This window comes from Epinephelus moara, chromosome 16 (genome assembly GCF_006386435.1).
Source record: "Epinephelus moara isolate mb chromosome 16, YSFRI_EMoa_1.0, whole genome shotgun sequence".
NCBI classification, from domain to species: domain Eukaryota; kingdom Metazoa; phylum Chordata; class Actinopteri; order Perciformes; family Serranidae; genus Epinephelus; species Epinephelus moara.
In genome coordinates this window covers 5,833,275-5,846,989 of record NC_065521.1, presented here as the reverse complement: position 1 = coordinate 5,846,989, position 13,715 = coordinate 5,833,275, and the positions used below count along the sequence as shown (strand labels likewise).

Here is a 13,715-nt window from a genome sequence, read left to right as displayed (position 1 = left end):
CCGCCAAGCCGGCCGGCCTCAGCGCTATCAGCTGATCTCTGGAGTAAACAATGCGGCCATGAAGTTGTTGCGCAATGGTGCCGGGTCCGAATGAAATAAGTAATTCCAGGGTGAGGAAAACTAGTACAACTCTCTCAATCAGCATGTTTTGAGGGTGAGGAAAACTAGTACAACTCTCTCAATCAGCATGTTTTGAGAGGGCGCAGTTTCAAAATGACAGTCTCAAAAAGCCAGCACAAATACCAAACTTAATAAAGCAAAAAAGTAAGAAAAACGAGAAAACAAGCAGGAGCGACTGCAACAGGCTGCACGCGCGGGCGCATGCGCACTAGGTTCAGGTTAGTCAGTGTTTCTATCGTTCATCAAATCACTCTGAAAGTGATCCGAACGATATCGTCCACCGCTATCGTTGTCATTAATAGTTGTAGTGTGGACGCTGCCTTCCACTTGAGTTTAGAACGATTTTTAAAACTCTATATTTATAGTTATATTTATAGTTATAGTTCTTGGTGTGGACGGCCCTTAATAGTTGTTATAAAAGTAGCCTCAGTCATTTGGATGCTAATTTAGAATTTAATTATCAATGTTATAAATGGAGTTTCAAAGCTTCAAACCATGCGGTACAGCCCTAAAGTGCATGTAACACCCCATGATTCTCAAACTTTGTGTCCATTCCCTGCCAGAAGAAGGCCAAAAATATGTGGACACATGTTGTACTTTTGTTCAGGGTGAAGTTTAAATGAAATGAAATTTTAATCCTCCAGTATACAAGGAGATTTTGGACAGAAGTGTTCTTTGGACCGTGTGGTGTCAAACTGGAAGCAAATCTCTGCAGCAGGTTCCGGCATCTGGTGGAAAAAGTAGAGAAAAGAGTAGAGGCTGTTATCGCAACACATTAATGCTCATGCTGTTGGAATGATGTGTTCAGCTCCTACCTATGGCTGGAATGTTATGGTGTCCACCTAATTTTGGCAATTTAGTGGGAAACTGAAGAGTTGGGATAAGCTCATACAGACTCCCTGAGAAAAAATATATGACAGATATTTAGTGGTGTTTTTTTTTTTTTTTTTAACACCAACATAACACACAAAAAAGTCATTTTAAATTACAGATTTTACAAATATGCAACAGGAAATGGAACTAGTTCACCGCAGACACCACTGTGAAAATGACTGAATACTGAATGCAGTTTGAGGGTGAGGTGTTCTTGATGTACCAACAAGCCAACTGTTTGTCCAGATAACATTCAGATTAAAGACTGATAGATAATGGGAGTGGGAATCGTCAGAGGATCCAAGTTAAAATATTATCACGATACTTAAGTCACGATACAATATTATTGGGATTTTAAATATTTTGAAATATTCTGAGAATTGCAAAAAAATATATTTGGATTACTTTTTTCAGATGTAAATTATGTCCCCCAAGGAAAACTTTCTACACATTTGTTTTATCGAATTTGATAAAGTTTTCAGTCTGTTCATCTCACGCCTTTTTTTTTTTTTTGCAGCAAAATGTATCTAGTAATTATATTATTCTATTAGGCTACCTAAAGTTTAATTTTAATTTGTAATATTAATAATTTATATAATGAAAAAAATTGATACTTGACATTGTGTGACGATATGATATTGCCACACAAAAACATCGCAATACTATGCTGCATCAATTTTTTCCCCCACCCCTAACAGAACGTAGGGCTGCCCCATCAGTTGGTTACAATTGGTTTGTATTTTGCTAGTCAGTGTGCTGTGCAGTGTACTGCTAAGGTCGTTTTGGTCCCCAAATTTTGCTACAGAGTGAGCGCTCTTTGCTTTCATGCTATTCTTTGGTATAAACAGCTCTGGACATAATGTAGCGGCACAGAGGAGGAGAAACTTTGCACTATAAGGCTGTGAAATAACATGATCTTCTCTCTTCTGCTTGAAAGTGGTGAATTTACAGCTCACAGATACTTAAAGCCACAGTGTGTAGGAATTTCTCCCATCTAACGTTGAACTCATATATTGCATTCAAACGGCTAGTGCACTCTAGCGCCTCACTGTTTCAAACGCGTATTGCAACAACGGTAGCCGCTGTGTACCAAAAAGCTATGATAACATTAATGAAACCATGTCATCCGATACTACATGGAGTATTCATTTAGGCTCCTACACAGACACATGCAACACAAGTTGACAAACCCCCTCCTCACCGTGCTGGCTTTGTTTACAGCGTAGGACTGTTGGGGCAGGTGTACATTGAAATGAACCAATCACGTTTTGTCTTTTGACAACTGACAAGAGGCTCAACCTCACACATCTCATCCCTCTCGTTACATCACTGCGCCACTAACAGCAGCTAACAGCTGTTAGCGACCAGCGCCGCTAACAGTGGCTAACAGCTGTTACCGGCCAGCGCCGCTGTTAGCGGCTCTGTTAGCTGTTACCGCTGTTACCTCTCTCCTGCAGCAGCTCTTTCCAGCTGGGAAAGGCTACCTCGATGTTGACCCTCGTTTTTTGAATCTTCCGGTCACTTTGCCTTTTTGATTCCCTTTTGAGCTTTCTTGGTGATGAGTATTCTGTCTCCTGTGATGGTGCATATGCATGATCCTGCATTATGCTGAAAGAGTGGGACTTTGTTTCAAATTTGCGGGGGTAGTAGCAAAGCGCCTCTTGCTCCTCTCCTTCGGCTTCTCAGTCACGCAGCACTGGCCTGGCTCTCAATGAAAACGCTGACGGTGGGGCTGTATGTTCCTTGCTGGCGGATGTATTCTCAAGATGGCGAAATGTTATGGAACCCCTCAGACGACTTACCCACACAATGTACAAACAAATCCGAAATAAGTCACATTATTGGTGGAGGTAATACACCAATGGTGACATATTTATGAATGCAGACATCAATTTTTGCCAATAAACAACTGAAAATGTTACACAATGTCCCTTTAAGACGACACAGTCTCTTTTGTTTGATATCTAGTTTTGGCAAAAAATGTTGTTGCACATTTCTGATCCGTCATTAGCGCTGTTAAGCTTGTTTACTATACTGCATGAATGCTGCTGTCACACTGATTGTCCTGCTGAGCCCTGTTCAAACTTTAAAACTATAATGGAAAAATACCCAAAAAACATATATAAAATAATATATATATTTAACATAATTCTGAGTTGAGTACAGCCCTAATTAATAGATAGATAGGACAATTGGACAAAACAATGACAATTATAGCTGCTGCGCAGGGATTGGTCGGGTCCGGGCATTTTTAGGCAATTCTGAGCAACAAGCAGAGCAGAAGAATTGGAAGACATTTAGGAATTTAGCAACACAATCTGCCTTTTGCATCAGCTGAGGCTTGAACTCACAATCTCTGAGACTAAGAATCAATTTCTATCTCACTGAGCTAATTAGTCAGCGACAATTCATGAGTAGCTTCGCAAATTGACTAAGCCAGACGTGCAGGTTTAGCAGCCGTCCATGCATGGAAAAGCAGATTTCAAACCACTGTAAAAAAAATTCACTTATCAAGACAAAAATGTGAAAATACACATATTGCATCTAGACAGCATGGAGATGTTGGTAATTTATATAACAATGATTGATTTGCTTCATAAGTGAAAAACTGATGTTTAACTAGTTGAGCTATGTGCAAAGTGAGAAGCCCCATATGGTTTCACACTGAAGTATTGACACTGGATCTTTGTGCAAAGTTTGGTTTATTTTCAAGCATGAGAAGGCAGATTTTCTAGCAGAAAAAAGACTTGAAGATGCTGCACAGTGATCAGTCACGCTCAGGCAATTTTAAGCAATAAGCTGGAGCACAAGAAGATGATTACATTACAATGTGGATTCTGCACCAGTTGAGGCTCGAATCCGCAACCTCTGGAACCTAAGACGGTCATCTACCGCTCTGAGCTAATTGGCAAGTAGCAACTCAACAGTGGCTTCACAAATTGAGTAAGCCATTCACTGTTGTGTAGGAAAGCAGCCATCCGTGCATGGAAAGGCAGATTTGAAACCACTGTAAAAAATTCAGTTATTAAGACAAAAATCTGAAAATACACATATTGCATCTAGACAGCATGGAGATGTTGGTAATTTGTTTGTAACAATGATTGATTTGCTCCATAAGTGAAAAACTGATGTTTAAATTTGCCATTTTTACATTGACTCCAATTGTTCACATTAGAGCAAAATTCAAAATGCTGTCAAAAATTCAGTTTTTGAGATAAAATTCTGAAATTTGCCACACATCATCTACCATGACTCTAGAATTTTGTCATTTTTTTCATGAACATTGAAGATTTATTTAGCAAGAATTTGCATGTATATGTTTACAGTACCGTTTACAGTCAAACATTTTGATGCACTGTAGGCTCAATTTTTGATAAATCAAAAATCTGAGAAACGTAGTTTTTGTAGGACAGTCTGAAGATGCTCTGTAGCAAGTTTGGTGTCAATTGAGCAAAAATTGTGGGAGGAGATAGGTTTAAGAAGTTTTACAGTTTTTGAAAAAAAAGAGAGTGATGAACTTCATAATTTTTAATAGGTTTAAATGTACAAAAGTTTCTTCAGTATTGGGGCTACAGTTTGATGAAAGTTGTGAAGTTGTAGCACGTATGGTTGATTTGTTATGAATTTTCAAATTTTGAACTTTAGACGCTTGCTGTAGCACCACCATCAGGACTATCTTTAGACGCTTGCTGTAGCACCACCATCAGGACTATTGGCTTGAGTTTACAGCTGAGGATATCTGTCATGAGACTGGACGTTTGTGCAAAGTTTGGTGAGTTTTCACCCATGGGAAGTTTGTGCAAAGTTTGGTGAGTTTTCACCCATGGGAAGTATGATTTCCTAAGAAGAAGAAAGAACAAGAAGAAGAATACCTAGGATTACAATAGTGTCCTAAGACCCTAATAATGAAAATAAGGTCTAAGTTGAAATAAAGTGGAATTACTGTACCGTTTGAATACAAACTGAAAAGTCTATGACTGCCATTGATTCAGTAGATTGAGGAACAGAATAATGATCAGTCAGCAGACAGGATACATCCCCCTGATGTAAACAGCTGACCTATGGTAACAGTAAGAAGGATTCAGCCTCCCTTGGCTCTGCCATCTTCTTCGCTTCACCGCTTTATGTAAGCCCTGACAAACTTGACGGCTTCAGCCACATCACCAGCCAATCACCACCAGCCTTTCTCTGCTCTGCCTCCACTCTCCTTTTATTCACACACACACAGACTATTTTTACCTGGCAGGGCACATTTGCAGCAGCGGTGCACATATGTTACCATCCAGCAGAGTATCATGCCTCCTGGCTGCCTCTCAACTGGAGTTAAATTGCACATAATAGCCATGTCTTGTAGCAGCATGTGCTGTTGCTGCCATTCACACTCTGTTGGCTCTCCTCAAGATGCTCACACAGAGACGGTACTGTGGTTGCATGACAGTCGTTTCCTTCACAACAGGAAGACTTGTGATTATATACAGTACACACTGTTGAGAGGAAACTCTCTCATAATTACTTTATATCTTATGTTCTTATTAATTTTGGTTTAAATGAAACAAAAAGGATGCTAATTAATTATGCAAAACACATGTTCTTGTACAACAGTAACTATTGAAAGTACAACTGTCATTATTTGTCATTGACAAGACAAATGTATGTATCTCTTGGAATGACCAAAGGAAAGATATTTAAATGTCTTCTGCACCGACAGCAGCCCTCATATTTTTATTTCTGTGGGTAGGGCTGCCACTTTAAAGTTGGAGATTTAAATTGTAAGTTTTTTTCTTTTTTCTTTTTTAAAGCTAGTGATAGTGCTGTACAGTGCACTACTGGGAATGTTTTGGTCCTCAGATTTTTTTCTGCGGAGTGGGTGCTCCTGACTTTCACGTTACTCTTTGGTACAGACTGCTGCGGACATGATGCAGTGGCACAGAGAAGAAGAGTCTTTCCACGGTAAGGGGCTGTTAACATGCCAATTTTTTTGCGCAATGGCTGCGCCCTGAGATAAACAGAGTTCAACTTTTGGAATGCAGCAACATGCACTGCATGTCATGCAGGGGCAATTGCTATGAGACAACAAGGGAGGCTGAACTTCCCCTAAAATTTCACAGAAGAAATGGTCAAATATGCACTATTGAATTTACATTAAAATAAGAATTTACATTGCATTAAACGTGCGCTAGGATGCGTTTAACATCACGACTATGATATTCAAATGTCAGCTGTTTATCACCAGTTTTCAAACGCAACCTCCCTGTCATACATTCTCATGTCAACACAGCTGACGTGAAGCTTCCATTCCTATGAGACAGCACTGAGCAGGATTTTTTTATGCAGCAAAGCGAGACGGTCATTGGATAAATGCGACAAAATCGTAACTTCCAGGGAGGCTCTGCTTCCCTGGGACCTAATGGAGTGGTAGGCGGGAGAGGACTCTCGGTTGTATGCATGATGATTGGAGGAATTATCTAAAAGGCTGAACCCCTTTGTGATTGACAGCGCTTTGCATTTCGAGCGCAGTCCCCGGATATTTATATATATACGTGTTTAGTATGACAGGTGTTTTGTCAGTGAACTTTGTGAGTTGTAATGGAGCCAAACTGTGTGCCGTTACCTTTGTGAAATGTTGCTGTCCTGGTTTTATATGAGAAGAGGAAAAGATCGCTAGTTGCTAGACTAATTATACAATGTAAAATGCCATAGACTTTTGCTAATAACATTAGCATGTTGTATTTGTGGGGGAAATGTGTTCAGATAAAGACAAGTGTTAGTCTGTGAATGCTGCGAGTCATAGTGAAGCAGATTTGTGTACTTGTTTTTCAAATTGTCTCTATTAAGCCATGTTTAATGTGTGTTTTGGGTGTGTTTTGAATCAACTAAACTTTACAGCACTTCACAGAAACCTCCACCGCCGACTATTGTTTTGGAGGTGTAACTGCAGAGTGACACAGACACCACTGCACAAGTATAAATGTTCAAAACGACGTAGGCGTGTTCCGGAGTTTCCGGTTAAAAATCTCTCGATGCCCGCTGTGCCATTGTTTTCCTGTGGTAGCTGGCGTTAATGCAGATGTCGGGGTACTTTGCGACTTCAGCGTTGCATTGTGGGCTTCACCGGTGCTTTGACGCAACGCCGAAAGTTCAATTTTGTTGAACTTCGACCCCGTTTGACGCTGATCAATGATTTTTACAGTAGAACACAGGCGGGGGCGGAGACGGGGCGCAGAAATATTTAAAGATCCGACTGCAAGATGGAGGAGAGATCAGCGTTGGGTCAAGCCAACGGGGAGTGCTGCGACGTCGGTGAATCAGCAAATCGGCAATCATGTGCAAGCGCCTTAAGGCTCTGACATAACATTATCTTTTCTCTTCTGCTTGGAAGTGGTGAATTTACAGCTTACAAATATTAATACGCCACAGTCTCTGGCGTTTGTTCAGTATCTAGTGTTGGCAGAAAATGCTGTTGCACATTTCTGATCCGTTAGCGCCGTTAGCTTGTTTACTATATTACATGAATGTCCTGCTGAGCCCTGTTCAAACTTTAAAACTTTATGTTATTACTATTATCCATATTAAATTGCCAAATCTGTGATCTGTCAGTTGTCAGTCAACTGATGTCATACACAAAGCTTCAAAAATTAGATCATGATGTATAATTTTCTCACACAAAAAGTGAGAAGACTTCACATTTTAGTTTTACCTTGAAACTATTCTGTAAACGTATTCACCTAGCGTTTGTTCTCATTCCTCCAAGGCCACACTTTTTGTTGTTGTTGGAAAGAAGCCAGTCTGGCCTCAGGGCCTTTTGCTGACATTTCTCAGTGGAAATTAGCTATCTAAGCCAATCAATATTCAGTGTTAGGAGCAGCAAAGTGCCCTTTGGCCTGTGGGAGTGGTCATAGAAAACACAGAGCATCGCAACAGCATGACCCAGTTCTTCACTGGCCCATGGCTGCTTCAACAAACTTGCAAAGTAGGTTTATGTTTTATTTGTGTCTATTCTGTGTTCAACTTGTCAAGTTACCTCTCAGTTCAGTTCCTAAGATACTAACCACGTCATCTACTATTACTATATTTATATACTATTATTATTTATATTTTTATTAATATTATTATTATATTTTTATATAAACATGGGATCCACACAGGTAGCTGTGATGAAAAGACATGTTATAGTCCTGCCTGTTGTCAAAACTAACCTTGACCATTGCTTGCTGGATCTGTAATTTTGCAGCATTTAGTAGCCATTTCCCCTAGAGTTGTTCTCATTATATCTCTACCTCTCTGATCCACCTTTTATTTTACTGTCTTTCAACACTACTTAGTAGGAAGGACAAATATTAATAAAATGAAATATTAATAAACCAGTTGGCAAGTCCAAATTTGCATAACACTGACAGGGTGAACAGAATATTATTTTAGTTATTTAATTAATTATTATTATTATTATTAATTATTTTAGAAGTGCAATTTATTTTTACATTTTGATTAATTTGTTTAGTTGCTGTGACATTAAGTTCACCCAGACTAATTGTTAATGACATTGGTAAATGCAACCAGTCTCTTAAGTCACATCCCACTATGGAATGGGTCTGTTCATTTGTTAGACCCAGTGTTTCATGTTCAGAAATTCCCATCCCTAAACCTATATGCTGCTTTAATCGGTGGAGCAGCTGATTGCATCGAGGACAGCAGGCAGCTTGGGGCACAGATGCTGTATCTGTTTGACTGTGCAGGAGAGGAAAGTACACCATGCCCACATAGGCACTGAACATCTTACCTTCTCCTCAGAGCTCACACCCTTCTGGAGAAACTGTCAGGGAAAAATAGCAAAACTGTAGTTTTATCAGTAAAGTCCAGGGCAGAGTCAATAGGAACTCTGTTTAAACTGGGCAATTCTGCAGCAAACAGTTATGTTAAAGGGCCACTGTGTAAAATGGGTTGAAAACCCTTGAAAACAGTGACATCAGGTGTCAAATTCTAGATTGCAGGGCTCACTCGCTCACCCCTCCCGTCGGGTAAATGATGGTGGCCTCGTAGGGACAAAAAGCCTTGTGCAGACACGAGTTTTTCAGGAGTAGGTCTATCTAGCGACGAGGTGAATGTTTATTTAGAAATCTAAACCATGTTACAATATTTTAATGGATCCCTCACGAGCAGGAGACCAGAGTAGCGTTCGGGAAAAAGGCCAGTTTATTTGAGCACTCCAAAAACTCCGGTAACACTCCAGGGGGTAAAAGTCTCCATCCCAAACTCTGACTCTTCTAGCGTGACACACACACTCCATACACACATTCTCGTTTACAATACCAAGCGGGTACCCCCTCCCCTCTCTGCTCCACCAATCTCCAGCCTGCACAATGACTGACAGCGTAGCCTGTAAACAGAGCTCAGCTGTTTATTTAGCCTAGCAATATCTCTGGACTATAGTAGCTGCAATGGACGAGATTGAACGCGATTTTGAAGAGTTTCTTGTAGCGGACACAGACCCAAAGCCATACCTGTTTGAGCCGGAGCATACAGATGAGGAACTTGGATGCTGAGCGGGCGAGACGAGAGGCTGAATCCTCCGCTCCCATTTTGCTGCACAGAATGGGATTCGGTGCTACTTCTACCATCGCTGGGGAGATATATCACCAGGAGGAAAAGCGCCGTAGAGAGTGCATCACAAGGAGTGAAGTTGTGTCTTCTTTTCCTCGCAGATGATGGTTTGGGTTCTCTCCTGTTGCGTGGTAAGTGTGGTCCATTCGCAAACTTTATAACTAAAAAAACCTTTCACTACTCTCTGTCGACAAACTACTAACACTCTCTGCTGTTTCCTCATCCTTCTTCCTTCCTTCCACTTTCTTTGTTGGTTTATTTATACACGTGAAACGCGTTCTCTGGCTGGCTGGATTGTCCGCTCGGTCTGCCGTACATACATGGCGGCGCAAGATGGCGACTTCTCTAAAGCAAGGCCCTTGCTATATATATATATATAAAAGCATAATTATAAGGCTACGAAAACTAAATGAATTTTATTTTATAGCGATTATACACCTATATAAACATGGGTAGAATATTCAGATTCAGATTCAGATTTGACAATAAACCATGCCAAATATTACACACTGGCCCTTTAAAATGTGCAGTGCCAATGCACTAACCCTAACCTTAACTAAATAGTTGCTTAACCATTCTGTAGTCACCAAGCTGTTGGAGAAAAAAAACTTTGGTATCAAATGTTTTTGACTTAAATGTTCAGAAAAATATTTACTGAATATCAGATAAGTCCAGTATCAAACTTCTGTCAGATCAGGGTTAAGTGGACTACTTTAATGCGAGGTTCAGACTACACTATAGGCCAATTAAAGCCTGAAATGGCGTCATATGGTGTCGGCCCAGATTGTGAATGGCTATGCGTGTTGTACGCAATATGTATGTATGTCAACAACACCCCAGCCTTTTTGATATTTCCTATGGGGATGCTAGCACAATAGCAGAGGCACTTAAGCCACCCGGTGAGTATACTGCCATCAACATCAAGCTAGCAACAAATGTTATTTCTTAGTAATGGTGGATTAAAAAGGAATATAATTCCCAAATAGTGGCAGGGCTTTTACTTACTACATCAGTAGAGCATTCCAACTTCATTTGAAACGGACGACATTAGAAACTGGCCTTTATTTATTATTCCCTCTGTATTTTTCTATTTTTTACTTTTAATCGACTCCAGTTTGCCCTGTTAAAGTCAATGCATCATGCCGTCATTTCGAACTTAACACTCCTAGTCTAAAATTAAAAGCTCCGTATCATTAATGTTGAGAGAATGGGAAATGAACAGCCATAGTGACTGAAAGAATAGTAATAATAATAAAAATAGGACAAGAATAATCTGATGACATCACGCATGCCCTGCAAGACGACCAGCAGTGATTGGTGGTGGAACAATGTGTACTCTGTCATGTCTGTCAGCCAAGTCACGGCAAGAATTAATTTGTTTTTTAAGACTTATTTTAGGCATTTTTATAAACGGTATTTATTACTTTCATTAATGTTGTTGTTGTTGTTGTTGTTGTTGTAAGCTATTAACATTATCGTCTGTCCTGCATCACTCTCTGTCTCTGTCTCTCTCTCTGTCTCTGTCTCTCTCTCTCTCTCTCTCTCTCTCTCTTTCTGTCTCATTCTGACATTCAGATTACTGTTAATTTATTATGTTGATCTGTTCTGTACGACATCTATTGCACGTCTGTCCGTCCTGGAAGAGGAATCCCTCCTCAGTTGCTCTTCCTGAGGTTTCTACCGTTTTTTTCCCCCGTTAAAGGTTTTTTTTGGGGGGAGTTTTTCCTTATGCGCTGCGAGGGTCCAAAGGACAGAGGGATGTCGTATGCTGTAAAGCCCTGTGAGGCAAATTGTGATTTGTGATATTGGGCTTTATAAATAAAATTGATTGATTGATTGATTGATTGATAGTGTAGGGAAGGGGGAGAGAGAGAGGAGACAACACGCAGCAAGGGGCTGCAGGTTGGAATCGAACCCATGCCCATGTACAAGGACAGAGCCTTTGTACATGGGGTGCCTGCTCTATCCAGTAATCTGCCGACACCCCGGCAAGAATTTATGACTCCATAGTTGTCTAATCTGACACAGTGACTGTCGGAACAGACAAAAATGTCACGTAGTCTGAACCTGGCATAAAGTATTCTCTGAACTGCATCATCATTATCAACTTGTTTCCCCTCTTATCTGAACTGCTGTCAACAAACATCACCTCTGGGTCTCAGATCATCATCTCTTTTTATTCACATTACAGAGCTGTCATGAACATGTGTTTGAGGCAGTAGGATTGAGAACCCAAACTCAGAGGCTGAACAGGGCACTGGACACTTACGGTCAAGCCCCTCACATAGTTGGTATACAGAACATACAAAACAGAGTTTTCTTTAACCACCACAAGGTGAATAACACTTGTTCAAGTTGGTGGTGTGTCTGGGCTTAACCTCTGTACAGACTAAAGCTCAGACATCCTAGAAAACAGACTTCAAATTTCAAATTTTCAAAACTTTGGAAAATTCCCATGTGATTGAAAGTGTGGAAAGTCTCGTGTTTAAACCAGTTGTAGTCTGTGAGGTGCTCTGCATGGTTTCCTCCCACAGTCCAAAGACATGCAAATTAGCTTAACTAGGAATGTAATTGTCGACAGGTGTTAATGTGGGTGTATATGTTTGTCTCTGGTGTACCCCGGTCTCTCTCCCAGTGCATGCTGGTGTAGACTCCAGTCATCCACAGCCCTAAGGAGCTTCAGCAGGATGGGCTGGCACATGATCTAAAGACAACAGAAGTGTAATAAAGAGAACAGGAGAGAAAAGATACATTTCCATTGTAATTTAGAGTTCAAGTGAATGAACCTGCCAGGAGGCCCTGGGGCAAACATTCGCTGTTGGACCTCTATTGATCCACCCCACCTCCAACCTGTGCTTTGTCAATGACAAGTACACTTTTGAGATGTTTCTACAATTATGATTTCTGGCTTCCACCTGTCTGCTGCTCTTCTGAGTTGATGTCACATGCACTGTTACAGTTAAGGTCAAAATTATTAGCCCCCAAGGAACTATGAGACATTTCCTTAAAATCCTCCCCCATGTTTGCATCATTCATAAAACTTTACAAAGTAAGACATTCATCAATGTTAAGGCCCCTACTTGGTACATTTTGAAATGTAAAATAAATCTTCAGGTTTGCTTTATACCACATGAAGTAAAAATTGAGGTGGTCAAAATTATTAGCCCCCATGTGATTTTTGGCTTTCAAAACACACCTGAGCAACCAATTAGCACTGAACTTGACTTAAGGTACTCCAGTGAATAGGGCTAGTGGCACTTAAATACTTGTTTGAGAGGGACTAGTCTTAAATTCTTGGTAAGATGTCATTTCATCATGCCAAAAAGTAAAGAAATCAGTCTTGGACTCAGAAAGAAGATAGTGGATGCTCATCTTAAGGGGAAGGCTATACTGCCATTTCCGAGCATTTCACAGTGTCTAGAACAGCTGTACATCGCATCATTGCAAAGCACAAGGAGACAAAGTCTGTTAGAAACAAAGCTGGGCGTGGTCGAAAGTGCAAGATTTCAAAAACTCCAAAGCCAGACTAAAGTTTGCCCATGACCTTTTGAAACATGTTTCATTGAACCCTAAATACACAGTTGCCACAGTTAAACATGTTGGTGAGAGCAGTTGCGCCTTATAAAGGGGAAAAGTTCCAGTCCAGAAATAGGTAAAAAAAGAAAATAAGATTATTAAACCATCATCATTGAGAATGTTTTTCGTTTTTTTCAAATATAGTAATACAATTAATGATCTCTTTGTTTTTACTGGTTTTGTTAAAGGTTAAATATCCCCATTGACCAAAAAGTAAACATCCATATTGACTGACCACCCCCTGTATCTGCATGAAATGGTTTAGTCCTCCCTTAGCGCACTGACGGTGACGGTGCCTAGTAGCAGTCGGCAGTTGCGCTAGAATGCTACAGTCATGATCATACTAGCTAGTACTAAAAGAAAATCTGGTTTTCAAAAAAGGAAAGAGAGAAAGGAGAGAGAGGAGAGGCAAAAGAAAGGGTGTCAGTATGTGACCCAGTTTTTCTCCAAGAAAGGTGGGTAGCCTATAGTCTGTGAGTGGTAGAAATTAAGCTGTTAGCTTAATGTCCATAGTGAAAAAAGCTAGCTACAGACTAGTGTTAGCCTAC

The 13,715-nt window shown here is 40.3% G+C and overlaps 1 protein-coding gene across 7 annotated transcripts in view; it reads left to right on the top strand.

Moving 5' to 3' along the window:
• LOC126402518 (ephrin type-B receptor 2-like) overlaps positions 1-13,715 on the top strand; it is a 146,707-nt gene that overhangs the window by 14,196 nt on the left and 118,796 nt on the right. Inside the window, exon 1 of one of the 7 annotated variants that reach the window (XM_050064593.1) lies at positions 5,848-5,943. The exons of 2 other annotated variants lie outside the window; for them this stretch is intronic. In XM_050064593.1, the coding sequence (XP_049920550.1) occupies positions 5,907-5,943 (37 nt within the window). In that variant the 5' untranslated portion in view covers positions 5,848-5,906. Of the gene's footprint in view, positions 1-5,847; positions 5,944-7,913; positions 7,964-8,496; positions 9,723-13,715 lie in introns of those variants that run through there. 4 more of the 7 variants (XM_050064594.1, XM_050064591.1, XM_050064590.1 and 1 more) reach the window with 4 other exon arrangements.